This window comes from Schistocerca piceifrons, chromosome 9, assembly GCF_021461385.2.
Source record: "Schistocerca piceifrons isolate TAMUIC-IGC-003096 chromosome 9, iqSchPice1.1, whole genome shotgun sequence".
NCBI classification, from domain to species: domain Eukaryota; kingdom Metazoa; phylum Arthropoda; class Insecta; order Orthoptera; family Acrididae; genus Schistocerca; species Schistocerca piceifrons.
Genome location: NC_060146.1, coordinates 24,387,045 through 24,403,081, shown reverse-complemented (window position 1 = coordinate 24,403,081; position 16,037 = coordinate 24,387,045). Strand labels below are relative to the sequence as shown.

The following is a 16,037-nucleotide window of genomic DNA, read 5'->3' as shown; positions in this document are numbered from 1 at the left end:
TATATATATTCACTTATGAAACTTGTTATTAACAATCCGAACGAATTCAAAAGTGATAGCAGTGTACATGGCTACAACACTAGGAGAAAGGATGATCTTCACTACTCAAGGTTAAATCTAACTTTGGTTCAGAAGGTGGTAAATTATGCTGTCACTAAAGTCTTTGGTCACTTACCTAATAGCATCAAAAGTCTGACAGATAGCCCTATAGCATTTAAAAGTAAATTAAAAGAATTTCTTAATGGCAACTCCTTCTACTCATTAGATGAATTTTTGGATATCATAAGTGGGTAATTTCCCCAAGCCCCACAAAAAAGTGTCATGTAATGTTTTGTGTAATGGTAATATCTTGTATAGACACCTTTTATTAACTTGACATGTTCCACATCATTACGAAGTGTCTTATTCATGATCTAATCTAATCTAATCTAATTAGTGGGTTATCTTCGAGATCCAGCTTGTGACAGACAGAAGGTTGGTTCTTCCACCAGGTGAATGCACCTGCACACACAGCCATGTCTGTTAGACAGTTTCCGCTAAAAATGGCATGGTTCCACTGACCTGCACACCTTACTCGCCTGACCTGACACCATGGAACTTTTTCTTATTTCCATGCATGAAAAGGGACATGAAAGTACACTGATTTCACAACTTTGAAGAAGTCAAGAAAAAAATGAGAGAGGATCTGTCAGACATTTCTAAAGATGACTACAAAAATATTTCAAACAGTGGAAGCACTGGTGGGAGAAATGTATTAGTTGCAATGGAGAGTATTTTGAAGAGGATAAGACTGTTTTGTAAACAATTTGAAAATATATAGCTTTTAAAAAAATAACTCAGATTTTTTTTTGGGGTACCCCCTTATAAGCATCTCAAAAACAGTGAAGCTGGTCGGCTGTTAAGATGCTATTGTCCTAAGCATCTATGGAAAGCAGTTGGAAGAACATGTAACAAGGTGACAAGGTGTTGGATGTCCATATGTCATCACAGAATGAGGAGGTAGGTAACCTAGCAAGGTGACACGGAGGTTAACACACTGGACTCCAGTTCAATAGGATGATGACTGAAATCTACATCTGACCATGGAGACTTAGGCTTTCTGTGATGTCCCTAAATTATTCCAGGCATATGCAAGGATGCTTCCCTTGAAGGAGCATGTCTGAGTGACCTCACCATCCTCAATACACACTGAGATTGTCCTCTATCTCTAATGACTTTAATTTCAATGGGATGTTAAACCCAAATTTTCCTTCCTTGGGGAGACAGGAGGCTTGCTTGCTGTGGGAAGCAGGATAGATATCACATCCAATGACAGATATCTGGTTCCACATACTTCCAGATACCTATCAAGGACGTTTTGAATCTGTGCTACACAAAACTGATGTTGTACTGCATTCCATAGGTAGACTTTCATGCTATTAAAAAGGTGATCACAATATTTGGGTCATCATTGTACGTGGAAACAAAGAAAACAATGCATAAACAGACCTACCGGAACTTCACGCTCAGCTACACGAAGATGAGGGAAACCTGCACAGACGAGAAGTTCTATGTTCCAGCACCAGAGCTCTCCATCCAGTTAGCACAGAAATCTCTGACACAACTTCAGTACTTTAAACGGAGTGACAAAGGACCTTTCGCAGTGGCCAGTACTCACTGTTGGAGATGGCAGCTGTTGGGAGCTGCAAGCCTCTGCCTGCTTCTGCACCGCAGAGGTCTGCCCGAGGGTGGGGGCAGTGGCTGCAGTGCGGGCAGACGCAGCGGCCCGCGCGTCACCGTGTCGCACCTCGAAGAGGCGCACGTTGTGTCCGGGGGGCGGGCCCGGTGGCGGAGACTCTCCCGGCTGTGGCAGTGACACTGTGGGGCCCCACTGCACCTGCAGCACAATCCACCCTGACAATGGCAAACTCAGGGTAACTGAAACACCGCAGGGGAAACACTTTTTCTGGTGTGAAACATATTACAGTAATAGTAGCAGCAGTAATAGAACAGTAATAGTTTTATAGGAATGCATTATGCCTGTTGTTTCAGACATGTCTGATAGGATACCACGCATTCATACAAATGATTCACTTCTAAGGGTAATGAATCCACAATTTCGAGTGCAGATGCACATTTACATTTGACCTCCAATGGAACTCTAAAATTAGCAAGCGTAGAGGGCATCAAAGGGGACAGTGAATAGGTAGCAGTAGTTGGGAGCCTGGGTCAGCCACGGAGCATGCTGAGACAGTCTGCACATTTGCGATAAACACTGCGTCTGGGAGGTACAGTGGGTAACATGACTGCCTAGTAAGCAGAAGACTCTGGGTTCGAGTCCTCGTCCGACGCAGATATTTGCTTATTGCCACTGATTCCACATAAAGTCGTGATGCAGCTCATATCAATAATTCCTTCCCTCCCCTTTCTCTCCCCTCTACCTTCAATTTACATAGTAGTAGTTACATTCACTTCCAGACCACTTCTGTACAGGCATTGGACATGTCATGGCAGTCCAATTTGAGAATGAAGTAGATTACTCATATATACAAAAATGTATGTATTTACAGGCAATGGTGGCCATGCCTGGGGGCAAGTGGGGCTGCACGCCCCAGCTACTTTTATTTCAAAAAAATTATTTAAAAGTCAGTATTATGTAGGTTTCTTACAGGGTCACAACTGGAACTTTTTTATGGCTATTTATAAGACGCCATCCATCTTCCAAACTATTAAAAATACTTCATACCCTTGGGTCTAGGCCCTGCTCCTCCCCCATCCCCTACAAACTATCATATGAGTGCCCTTGTTTACATGTGTAGTTTGATAAGGATGGGGTGTGCAGCCAGCCATAGCCCTATAGTAGGAATAATATCTGCTTCAAGTAATTCAAGAAAAGGATGAAAAATTTGAATCAGGATGGCTACATGAAGATCTAAGTCTATGTCCATCCAAATACAGGATCAAAATGATTAATGGAAAATCTCATATAAGATGTGAAACAAATACTAACAAAGAGATAGAGGGGCTGGCCAGTACTTAGCTCAGTACAGCCGATAGATACACATAAAACAGAACTGAAAATTTACATTCCTAGCTTTCGGAACTTTGTTCCTTCATCAGGGAGGAGAGAGGGGAAAAAAGGGAAGAAGGGAAAGTGGATTCAGTTACTCACAACCCAGGTTATGAAGCAACAGGGAAAGGTAAACAGGGAGGGTAGCAAGGATGGAGGCATGGTTGTCCTTGCTACCCTCCCTGTTTACCTTTCCCTGTTGCTTCATAACCTGGGTTGTGAGTAACTGAATCCACTTTCCCTTCTTCCCTTTTTTCCCCTCTCTCCTCCCTGATGAAGGAACAAAGTTCTGAAAGCTAGGAATGTAAATTTTCAGTTCTGTTTTATGTGTATCTATCGGCTGTACTGAGCTGAGGTAAGTACTGGCCAGCCCCTCTATCTCTTTGTTAGTATTTGTTTCAAATACAGGATCAATCTGTTTAAAATAGTGCCACCTTTAATGTCGTATTCCTAATATACAATAGTGTTTTGCAAAGAAGTTATTTAATAAACGTAAAAAGCTAGTGCTACACTGTTGATTCATTTCTCACTATCAGTCACTATCAGCTGAAAGCAGACCAATAGTGATGATGTTTGCTTATCATTTTATCTACTAAAACTTCACATCTGCTTGTCTGAAAAAATGAGTCAGTGTTCACAATGAATGAGGATTTGATGTCAGAGAGGATGGCCTCAGTGGCCAGGGACAGTGGTCATGTGTGTGTGAGTTGTGCTTGTGTTAATGTTGTCTAGTTTAGAAGAAGGCATTTTGGCCAAAAGCTCACACATTTAGCTGTGCCTGTCTGTGACTCGCGTCTCCTCTGGATTCATAATATGAGGTGGAATCCAAAATTTTCAGGACTGGTGCTGCCATCTGGAAAGTAGGAGTGGTAGATCTTTGCACCACTAGGTGGCAAGAGCTGCATATCTGACGAATCAGTGTGCGGAGTGGCATTCAGCTGGGAGGAAGTGTTGTGTGTTCACAGTGATTTCCATAATACTCTATTTTTTGGTGTGTGGCGATTTTATGATGGATCCACAAACAGAACAATGAATGTGTATCAAATTCTGTGTGAATCTCAGGAAAAGTGCTACAGAGACCCATGCAATGATTCGACAAGTGTTTGGGGGACAGAGCATGAGCCATATGCGTGTGTTTAAGTGGCTCTCCAAGACCCAAAAAAGCGAGACAGCTGAAGAGCAAAGTGAAGAGCACGACCATCATTTTCTTTGATACCAAGGGAATTGTGCAAAGAATTCATCCCACACAACCAAACAGTGAATTCCGCATACTACTGTGATGTTTTGCGATGATTCCGTGAAAACGTGTGGTGAAGACAGCCTGAACTTTGGTGTCAAGGGAACTGGCTGCTGCATCATGACAATGCACACTGTCACACATTCTTGCCCACCAGGACCTTTTTGGCAAAAAACAACATGGCGGTTGTACCCCATCAACCATACTTGCCAGATTTGGCATCTTGCGACTTTACACTATTCCCAAAACAGAAACTCAAGTTGAAAGGCCGTTGATGCAACACTCTAGAGAGGATTCAACAAGTATCTCTGGTGGTGGTAAACACCCTCAAAGAACAGGACTTCTAGAAAACGTTTGACCAGTGGCAGAAGTTCTGGGACCAGTGTGTACGCGCGGATGGGAACTACTTCGAGGGTGATGGTGACCATTAGTCCAAAGGTAAGATTTTCAACAGATGACAGCACCAGTCCCGAAAATTTTGGATAGAACCTTGTATTTTCATTATTCTTAGTTTTTCCAAACAACTCCTTATTGCTTCTGAATTTCCAAACTCTACTTTCTTTCTTCCCCACATTATCGAACTGTTTCACTATGTTTATGGTGAGGCACTCTGAGGCATAACTATGTCTTCTTTGTTAGGTGGAATGCAGTTTCCGTTCCTCTGGCACCATTTACATTAACTGTTTTGTTCTGAGAATTTGGCTGGATTATTTCTCCCAAGTGTTTAAATTCTGCAACTTACTTTATTTTCCAAAGAAGGGAAAGCAAGAAGGTGGAAGGAGCATATAGAGGGTCTATACAGGGGCGATGTTCTTGAGTACAATATTATGGAAATGAAAGAGGATGTAGATGAAGATGAAATGGGAGATATGATACTGTGTGAAGAGTTTGACAGAGCACTGAAAGACCTAAGTTGAAACAAGGCCCCGGGAGTAGACAACATTCCATTAGAACTACTGACAGCCTTGGGAGAGACAGTCCTGACAAAACTCTACCATCTGGTGAGTAAGATGTATGAGACAGGCGAAATTCCCTCAGACCTCAAGAAGAATATAATAATTCCAATCCCAAAGAACACAGGTGTTGACAGGTGTGAAAATTACTGAACTATCAGTTTAATAAGTCACGGCTGCAAAATACTAACGCAAATTTTTTACAGACGAATGGAAAAACTGGTAGAAGCCGGCCTTGGGGAAGATAAGTTTGGATCCCGTAGAATTATTGGAACATGCGAGGCAATACTGACCCTGCAACTTATCTTAGAAGATAGATTAAGGAAAGGCAAACCTACGTTTCTAGCATTTGTAGACTTAGAGAAACCTTTTGACAATGTTGACTGGAATGTAGTCGAATTAAATTGGGTGATGCTGAGGGAATTAGATTAGGAAATGAGACACTTAAAGTAGTAAAGGAGTTTTGCTATTTGGGGAGCAAAATAACTGATGATGGTCGAAGTAGAGAGGATATAAACTGTAGACTGGCAATGGCAAGGAAAGCATTTCTGAGGAAGAGAAATTTGTTAACATCGAGTATTGATTTAAGTGCCAGGAAATCGTTTCTGAAAGTATTTGTATGGAGTGTAGCCATGTATGGAAGTGAAACATGGACGATAAACAGCTTACACAAGAAGATAATAAAAGCTTTCGAAATGTGGTGCTAGAGAAGAATGCGGAAGATTAGATGGATAGATCAGATGACTAATGAGAAGGCACTGAATAGGATTGAAGAGAAGAGGAATTTGTGGCACAATTTGACTAGAAGAAGGTGGCATCAAGGGATCACCAATTTAGTATTGGAGGGCAGCGTGGACGGTAAAAATCATAGAGGAAGACCAAGAGATGAATACACTAAGCAGATTCAGAAGGATGTAGGCTGCAGTAGGTACTGGGAGATGAAGAAGCTTGCACAGGATAGAGTAGCACGGAGAGCTGCATCAAACCAGTCTCAGGCCTGAAGATCACAACAACAACAACATTCTGATTCCATATGTTTTGATGCACTTTTAGTATTGGTCATGTAAATGGTATTTTAAAACAAAATTTGCAATCCAGTTTTTTCTGCTGCCTCTTGGAGAATGTTTATCCATTTCCTTTCATCTTTTAGGTTCTCTGCTAAGATTTCTAAATCATTAGCAACAGCTAAGCAATCAATTTCAAGGTTCTCTCTTTTTCTTACAGGTTTCACTTTATTCATGCACCCTTCTTCTATTCTCTTTCTCCATTCTCATACTACTTCCTTCAAAATGTAATTGCAGAGTAATGGAGACACTCCATCCCCCTGTCTCTTGCCTGATGGTTTCAAAAGGTTTTGATAACTCATCAAAAAATTTTACTATGGAAGCTGCATAAGTAAGTTTGCTTAATGATTGTCAGTTCCAAATCCTTCTTGGTCATTGAATAGTGTTATCTCTACTGACAGAACCACAGGCTTTTTTAAAATCAGTAACCCAGATAAAAGAGCAGGAACACAATGAACAAAAGACAGGTTTTGAATCGTAACACACAGGGTCCAGAGGCACAAATGTGTCCCTATATGACTGCAATTTGTGTAAGAAAAATGCAAAGTCCCCAAGTTGCATACCAGGTAGGGGGAGGAGAAAAGAAATCACCCAGAACTTTCAGAGTTTCACCATAAACAAGTTGGGTGGGGTAACAGCTGATATTTTCCTTTAATGTTGCACACGGGCCAAGCAAAACCATGGGGAGGGCGTCAGATCATTATTCAGAGTGGAGAGCCAGGGCTGCCTTTAAAGTGTGGTGTAGGTGCGCTACCAATCCATTACTTGCAGGATGGTAGCTTCTAATACAGATATGGCCATACCTGCACAAACACAATATATCTGCAGATACTTGGCTTTCAGACTATTTGTTCCTGTCTGCAGTAATAGTGTGAGGGATGCTGCATGATCAAAGCCCAAGCAATAGAACGATCAGAAATGTTCAATGACCAGAATAGCTTCAGGTCACTGTGAAAACCTGTCGATAACCATTATGATGTAACAGAAACCCTGAGAAGCAGCGAGAGGTCCTACAGTATCGAACTGGATATGGGCAAAATGTCCTGAAGGGCAGAGAAAGAGGAAAAAAGAACAGGTACATGGCAGCATATTTTTGTTGCTTGCCAAGCTTCAACAGCATCTTGCCCTTTTGTGACAACAATGCTTCAAATCAGGCCAGACTATTTTATTAACAAGCAATTTTCTGGTAGCTTTGATTCCTGGATAAGCTAGGTCATGGTAAATATTTTTTGACTCTAGTGTCGTCATAAGTCACAAATCAGTGAAAAAAGTATTGCAAATTGTGAATAAACATCGCCAGAAAGGTGTTGAAATGTTGTGCCTGATACACTTTTGGTCAACTGTGAGCAATCATGGCACCCACCTTGCACACAGCTTGTTTACAGCCAATTCTCCATGCACGATTTTATGCACTCACTCAGTTGATATGCCTACAGCCTCAGCAGTGTCATGAATTTTTATTTGGTGATCTTGCATTACCACACCACGGATTCTGCCTTTGTGGTGACCTCAATTGGAGAGCTGAAGCACACTTTGTCCTTGATGCTCGTCCAAGCATGTTTAAATTCATTAATCCGAAAGTAAATGGTCTTCAATGATGGTGCAGAGTCCACATCAGCTTAACCCAATTCTGTTTTGATTTGTGCAGCAGTTCAACCCTTCAAATGAAAATTTTTAATAAGAGCACGAGACTCAGTTTCCTCCATTTCCAATCGCAGTTGACACACTGACCAATTCAGATGGCTGTCAACAATGAAGTGTGTATGGTATTTTACAATCCTTGGAATAATCAACCTTACCAACAATGAAGACACAGCAAAAATGTTCCATTCTTGCATAGAAATTTACCACACTTATCAAACCATCTTCACATATCACTAGGACTGTGAGACAAAGGAACGCTGCAATCAGTGTGGACATGGAGATTCACCATCACTGAAAAGGCAGTGATCCAACTATCATCAGGGAAGATGATGGTGACCATTTCGTGGGATTACCATTGTGTGTTGGTAACAGAGTATGCACATAAAGGGCAAACCACCACAGGAGCATACCACTGAAAAGGCAGTGACCCGACTATCATCAGGGAACATGATGCTGACCATTTTGTGGGACTGCCATTGTGTGTTAGAAACAGATTGTACTCATAAAGAGCAAACCACCACAGGAGCATACCATACTACCAAGATCTCCAGATGAAGCCTGTCAAAACAAAACATCACAGGAAACTGTCCAGAGATGTTTCTGCTCCACGACAGCATCACAGCTCATTCTGCATAGGATGCAGTCACATATGCTGCTCCTTTGGGCTGCCATAGTTTAGGTCACACCACATATTTTCTTGACATGGCACCCAGGGACTTTCTCCTTGTACCTCAGATGAAGAAGCTGTTGTGTGGCAGGCATTTCCAGGTTGATGATTTGCAGGATATTCAAAGTGGAATGTAATATAAACATACAAAATGTAGGCTTCTACAACCAAGATCTCCAGCAAGGTATCGACCGCAGAGCAAAATGTGTCGCATTGAAGGGTGAATATGTGGAGCAGAATTAACACAATACACTGAATTTCGTGGTCACAGCTTGATTTTTTTGAGGTGATAATGAAAATGTTCTCGAAGATAGTCGCCTACAATGCAATAAACATCGGGAGATTTCTCCCAAAGATGTACAACACAACAAAAGATTTTGGCTTTATGAAGACCACTACAGAGCTGCTCAGCAACAGAAAAGTCTATATTAGCTTTCAAAACACCAAAAGTCCGTGGCAAAAGACAAAAACCAATCCTCCCCAAGGTAGCGTTCTTGCTCCCGTGGCATTTAACTTTTACAACACCGACCAACCAAGTAAAAAGGCTTCCAGTCCATTAATTAAGTGATTTGGTCTCTTCACCAGCCAAAAGACATTTGAAGGAATCATCTGCTCTTAATGATCCAGGAGTCTACTATGAAGTCAGCACCCTGAAGCAAAATCCTAGCAAGATAGCAGTCAGTGGTTTTCACCTCCACTACGAACATGTCAGCTACAAGTTAAAAGTCTAATGGCTGAGAACTCCTCTCAACTGCAGCTCTACCCCTAAATACCTTGAAGTGTCACTTGAAATAGGTTGACATTGCCTCTCACCAAATTTTCTGACAGGTGACAGGATGCTTGGTATCAACTCCAAGCCACTTCACGGATTTTCCCTAGATGGACAGCCTGCACGAAAAGCTTTCTCTCACGTAACATTCCCCTAATGAAGTCAGAGGCTGAAGAGGGACTCCAATGCTGTCAAGACAGAGCTAAATGTGATTGGATGCCACCAAAAGAGGAGATAATCACAGAAACAGCATGTCTCAAATGACATGAGGGGAGGTCACTCAACTGCCTTCCTGGGGGCATTCACCAAAGTAAAACTGGCATGTCAAAATGGGGACCCTGTGATAACTGAGATGTGTACTGTATATCTGGTGCCAAGCAGACAATGAGTCATTTCCTTCAATGTTCCATTTATACCACCTTCTCAAGGCATTGTGACACAAGAGGACCTGGCATTATCAAGCCCAACACAGAGCACCTGCCTGAAGTGCTACAATTCATCTAAATTCCATCCAAATGATTGTCATTGACACATTAAGAAGAAGAAAATTAAAATTTTATGATTACCCTTGCGCAGCACACTATTTGAACACATGATATAATAGCCAGTTAAATGAAAATGAGACAGATGGAAAGAAAGTAAGTAACTATTTACTATTTCAAAAGTAATCATGACAATTGTTGGCACATTTACCCCACTGTGAGACAAAATGGTCACTGACTTTGTGGAAAAATATTTGCAGTTGCCAATGGAACCATTATGAACCCAGGTGTGTAGCTCTTCACCAGAAGAAAATCAACAGCCGTGGAAGTTTTTCCAGCTGGGCTCCAAAAATGTGGAATCACCCGGGGAGGGATTTTGGACTGTACGGGGGATGTGTACGAGCTTCCCAGTGAAACTTTTACAGCACATTTGAAACGACCTTCGCAACATGTGGGTGGTGCCATGCAGCAGATGTTTCACAGTGAAGTCCTTATATATCCTCCACACAGTCCCAATCTCTTCCCATGTGATTTCCATATTTTTGTAACCCTAAAGAAAGATTTGCTTCCGATGAAGAGGTACTATCATGCCTGGGTACAATCACAGTTCTGTAGGCAACTGCAGACTTTTTTCCACGATGGCAGTGACTGTCCTGTTTACTGTGGGATAAATGTATTAACACTTACAGTCCTAGTTTTGAAACAATAAACAGTTAACCCACTTTTTTCCGTGTAACTCGTTTTCATTTGAATGCCCTATATATGAATGGAAGCACGATATTACAAACTGATAGGTTGCTGGAGTTACCTGGAGCTGCCTGCGGATGGTGAGTGCAGGCAGCCTCTGGAGCTGGAGCCTGGAATGGCGCACCTCAGCCTGCTCCTCGTCCTTCTGGCTCCTCACGTCGAAGATGGCGGCATTCGCTGGTGGCTCACCCTGGTAGTATCTGCCAGACAGTGAGCACCTGCTGTAAGCTGGAGTCAGACTGTACATCATGCAACACGATGACTCAGTGCATCTTTGGTTTCACTCGTTAGACACGAGCACCTTCAGATATTAATTACTCTGAAGACAACACATTAAACTTAGGCTGTTCCAAAGCTGCCCCACGGAGCACAGGTGCTGGGAAGTGTCCATCAGTTTGCCAGCGGTCAGATGCAGCTAGTATAGGCTACCTACCAGGTACACCTACAGCAAACATTCTGCACACGGTGCAAACCAATTGGCCGACCCAGCCCAAGGGAGCAAGCTCGGGGCAGTACCGTCACATACCATCAAATGGGGTGAAGTTCACTCGTTTTTGGCTTTAAACTTAACTATTTCTGAAAGCAATAAAATTAATACATTGGTTTTCCATTCACATCACAGACACTGAGCTATAGTAGTAAAATTTTTGTTGTTTATTACCTTTCACTCCAACAGATCATAAAACTTAAAAAAAAACTGTTTTCTGATAATTGTAAAATGTTTATGATTCTAGGGTGACTTTCAATTGTTCTGAAACTTATAACTCAAAAATAAATGTGGCATAGTCATTAAATTTTAGTACTAATCTCACAGTAACACAGAAAGTAATGTTAAGGGCAAAAAAACCTGATCACAAACATGCTTTACAAAACTCCAAAGAAACACACAACATCGTTCTTTAGAACTAAAACCTTGCTCATCATCTTGGATTTTATCACAATGACTTAGAATATTGTTTATCACAGTTCCTTCGGGAATTTTATAGCCAGCGAGTCTTGAGAATGCTTATTTTACCATTTAAAATATGTGTGAGGGACAGTTCTAAAACATCCAGGCTATACTGATATTTGTTCAGTTCACCCAATTCACTTTTGTACACACGCGGCCTTTTCACACTGACAACTCCTACCATCCCAACTATACGATACAACAAACAGAACTGGGTTCCACCTGACAAATTCAAAAGTTATCATATACACAATTTCAACAATCATTTCGTCACTCCACCACTAGACAATTATACGCTACTGTTGCTGCATCTACCACATTCACGGATTTTTATTCATAACAGTAGCCCTCGATAAAAGATGGACAGCTTCACCTAAAAATTTGCTAAGTTTTATTTATTTGTCTATAAGTATCTAGGAGTAATATATTAACTTTTCTTATTACATTAGTTGTTCTCATGGAGGGTTAACACACAACATACATAAGACCTAGGCACAAGAATTGTTTATGCCAATGACATGAATAAAGTTTCAGCTCATCAAAAAAGTTTTTATAAAATCAGTTCTTCTGTAAACGATTGGTATTCTCATAGTGGTTTGAAATAGCACACATTCTGCCATAGCCACGAATTAAGAACTTTCTAACAGTAAATATATTATACGTTCAGCAGCAGCAGCAACAGCAGACAATTCGATCACTTGGTAATGCAACCTCTTTGAGTCAGCATGCAATATAGGTTCCCTGCAGATTCTTCCATTTCTGTCAGCCCTTGGTCCTTTCTGGTAAATTGGGCTCCAATCCAGTACTTGTTTTGACCACCTGCAATTATTTCTTCAAGCGACATGACCAGCCCACTGGCATTTCAAGGTTTTCACTCTTTCCACTACATCACTGACCTTTGTTGAGATCAACAGCTTTCTTTCTGTATTTCTTTGTTAGGTGCAGCATTGATATTTCCATTCCTCTTGGGGTTACTATTAGTATTCTAACAAAGAATTTATTTAATGTTCATGTCTCACAGCCATAAGTCGTAACTGGCAGTATACATTGGTCAAAAACTGTTTTTTTCAGCTCAGCCTACATCTTAGACATCAAAACTGAAGATTATCTTCCATAAGCTTGCCAGCCTATTTAATACATTAAAATAATTCTAGTTTCAGTCCACCTGCTTAGCTGAGTGGTAATGTGTTTGCCTGCCACAGACTGGGTCCAGGTTCGATTCCCAGCCGGGTCGGAGATTTTCTCCACTCGTGGACTGGGTGTTGTGTTGTCCTCATCGTCATTTCATCATCATCATCATCATCATCAATGTGCAAGTTGCCCAATGTGGCATCACTTGAAATAAGACTTGCAACCTGGTGGCAGAGCTTCCCCGGATGGGGCCCCCGGCCAACAGCGCCATACAATCATTTCTTTTTTTTCTGGTTTTAGGTCTCATTTCATTTTTACAAGTTGACCCAGATGGACACATTCTGTGACCATTTGCAGCTGTGTACTTACTATAGATATATTTCCCTCCAGTGTCTATTTATTCATCATGGTCTTGGTTTTATCACAATTCATTTTTAGACCAACTTCAGAGTGGAGTAGCAATAAATTCAGTAACCAATATTTGAAGTTCTTCTATAATGTTTGCAAACAGAACAATATCATCAGCAAACTTCATCTGATGGTATGCTACAGCCCGGTTGCTTGGCTGTCCACATGTCAGCTGTTTGCCCATCCCTGGCCATTGCTGCTTGAGGTCCCCCCACAGAGCTCACGGGAAGGCACTCCAACTGGAACGGCCTAAGTCAAAATGTCTGTGAACATGAGAGATACTCCAATCTGATGACACTGATGCATAGTGCAAAGACCATAGTTAGTGACAGTAACTTACCAATGGGGCTTGTCTGCCTGAAAAACACTTTCACTTCCAATGGCTAGAGAAATGGAGCAATTAAGAAGGTGGCAGAGGCACACAGATGCTGTGAGATGAGCAGAAAAGGAAAAAGAGAAAACTGAGATAAAGAACAGAAGATTGCACTCCTGCCATACATGGGTATGGCTTCCCCAAAAATAAGCCGAGCTCTAAGAAAGGTATCAAGCCCATATTTCGAGTGCATGAGACGGGATAATCTTATTCCTTCAGTGACTAGTTGGCAGCTACCCTGAGGGTGAAACCCTTGCCTCAATTAACAACATTCGTCAACAGTCATACCTCAGGTGCCTCCTAAATAAGGCTGCCCCAGAAACCATTGGCTGAGCAAATCACACGTCTTTTGGAAATCGGAAATCAGTGCTGATTTATTTTCCAGCTCTGGTCTTAAGTTGCATATATGCTCTGTGCAATGCTGGGAGGCACAGCGCATTTTGTCCGATGTAAGATTTTGCACACTTGCAAGTAATCTGGTAGGTTTTTGTGCAAGATCTCTCTGTATCACATAAAAAACAACAATTTTCGGATAAAAACTGAATTAAAATTTAACAGTTTCAATTTTGGTGGAAATACTGTTTATTTTTAACTAAAGGAGAGGAGGATATGTATGTAAAACAAAAATGTTCCATAGGTTATGGTGCCTTTCAGACGTCCTCACTCAGTTCCTAGAAAGTTCACCACTTCCAGTTTCTAAGGAAATATAGTACTGATCACATATGCAAACAAAGTGACTGAAATGAGGTAACACCTGATAGATATGCAACACAACTAACATACAGGTAATGCTGCTATAAATTCAAATGACCAAGATTATTAGTAAACTATCATAGTTTACATTTAGTGCAGTAGTTTTACAACTTTAAATGTGGTAGATGCCCAGGTGTATGACGCCCGAGGTTATCTTTCACATGTGCTTGAAAGCTGCTTACTTTTGCAGGTGGTTGAAATATAAGTTCCTTACAGCTCAGCTGACTTTTCTGGAACTTGCATTCCCATATGGCAGAAGTCTGCATCTCATAGGGCAGCATCGGACTGCAGACACAAACTGCCAGCTATGTAAACATTCAGCTGGGCCACTGTTTGCCACCAGTATCTATAACTGGCAGTCAAATGAAAGCAAGACAGATGGAAAAAAGTAATTTAGCTGTTTATTATTTCAAAAGTAATCACCACTGTGAGATAAGATGGTTAGTGCCTTCATGGAAGGCTGTTTCCGGTTGCCTACAGAACCAGAGTTATACTCAGGCCTGCACCACCTCATCAGCAGAAAATCAATGGTAAAAACTTTCTTCAAGACTCCAATAACATGGAAATAGCACGGGGAGGAATCGGGACAGTGTGGAAGTTGTGTAATGGCTGCAAGTCTCTCTGGAAAACTTCTGCAAAGTTTGGAAGGTACGATGATGGATTATGAGTTGTGTTTGGGCAGGGGTGAAAACTTATAAAAAATATTGGAGGGGCAGAGGAGGCATACTGCGGGACTTGCACTGGGAAATTTTCTAAATTTTAGATGAAAAATAGTGAGTTTTAAAGTTTCTTAAGCATTTTAGAGTCTTATGATCAACATTAGAACCCCGAAAACTGGACTCTCGATAACTTGACACTTCAGGAAACTCAACAAGCCTGACACATTTTTTGGCTTTGAAAAAAGAAGCAAAACATGAACACATGACTGAAATTATATTTAAATAATTCCTAAACTATCATTAAAAGCATAAAACACAAAATATTGCTCTCGTACAGTGGTAGCACTTTGATTAATAAGTGAAATAGCTAATTTAAGCTTACTTTGAATAAGGCTCTGGCTTCATTAAACACAAACAATATCTCAAAGTCAATGCTTTAATAAAATTAATAAAGTTAATACAGTATGCCTAATACTTTCAGTCAAAAAATGTAATTAGCAGGTTTTAATTGGGTCTTATGCCCTAAAAATATGTAAGTATTTGAAAATAAATAATACAGTACTATAGTAATATAGCAATACAATATTAAACTAGTATCAATATTTCGAAACTGAAAATTTAACATTATGTATGTATTTAATTCTCTGTTTTATAAACATTTTTAATATTACTCTAAATGCCATTATTAGGGATAGAGTGTCTTTAGAAAGGTGCAAATGTTGACTGTCTGACTGGATTACTGAATATGAAGTCGTTGATGACTGGTCGGATATCCAATTCATCCAAAACATCTGGGTGGGCATGAAGAACAGCCAAGTTGTTCAATCGCTTCTCTGTCATTGTTGATCGGAGATATGACTTCAGACGTCTAAGGGTGCTAAATGACCGTTCTGGTGTTGCTGTCATGATTGGAACTACTTGGAGAAGCTTAATGCACTTCACTACTTCACATAACATTTCTTCAACTGTGGGCTCTTGTGCAATGTATTTCTACCACACGCATGTTTTTTAAGACCAGTTGTTTTTTATTAGCAATATCGGCTAACATATTCAAGTGTAAGTGCAGTCTCTCAATGTCTAGGTCATTTTTGAAAAACTCAGTTGATTTTTCCAAATTTGTTTCACCTCTGTTTACTAAAAGCAAGCACTCTT

At 40.8% G+C, this 16,037-nt stretch overlaps 1 protein-coding gene across 1 annotated transcript in view; it reads right to left on the bottom strand.

Annotated features, from left to right (window-relative positions):
* The window catches only part of LOC124717221 (YLP motif-containing protein 1-like), a 288,410-nt gene that overhangs the window by 107,044 nt on the left and 165,329 nt on the right, over positions 1 to 16,037 (bottom strand). Inside the window, exons 7-8 of the mRNA XM_047244009.1 lie at positions 10,674 to 10,812; positions 1,658 to 1,876 (exon numbers count right to left, since the gene is read on the bottom strand). Coding sequence (XP_047099965.1) covers positions 1,658 to 1,876; positions 10,674 to 10,812 — 358 coding nt within the window. The remainder of the gene's footprint in view (positions 1 to 1,657; positions 1,877 to 10,673; positions 10,813 to 16,037) is intronic.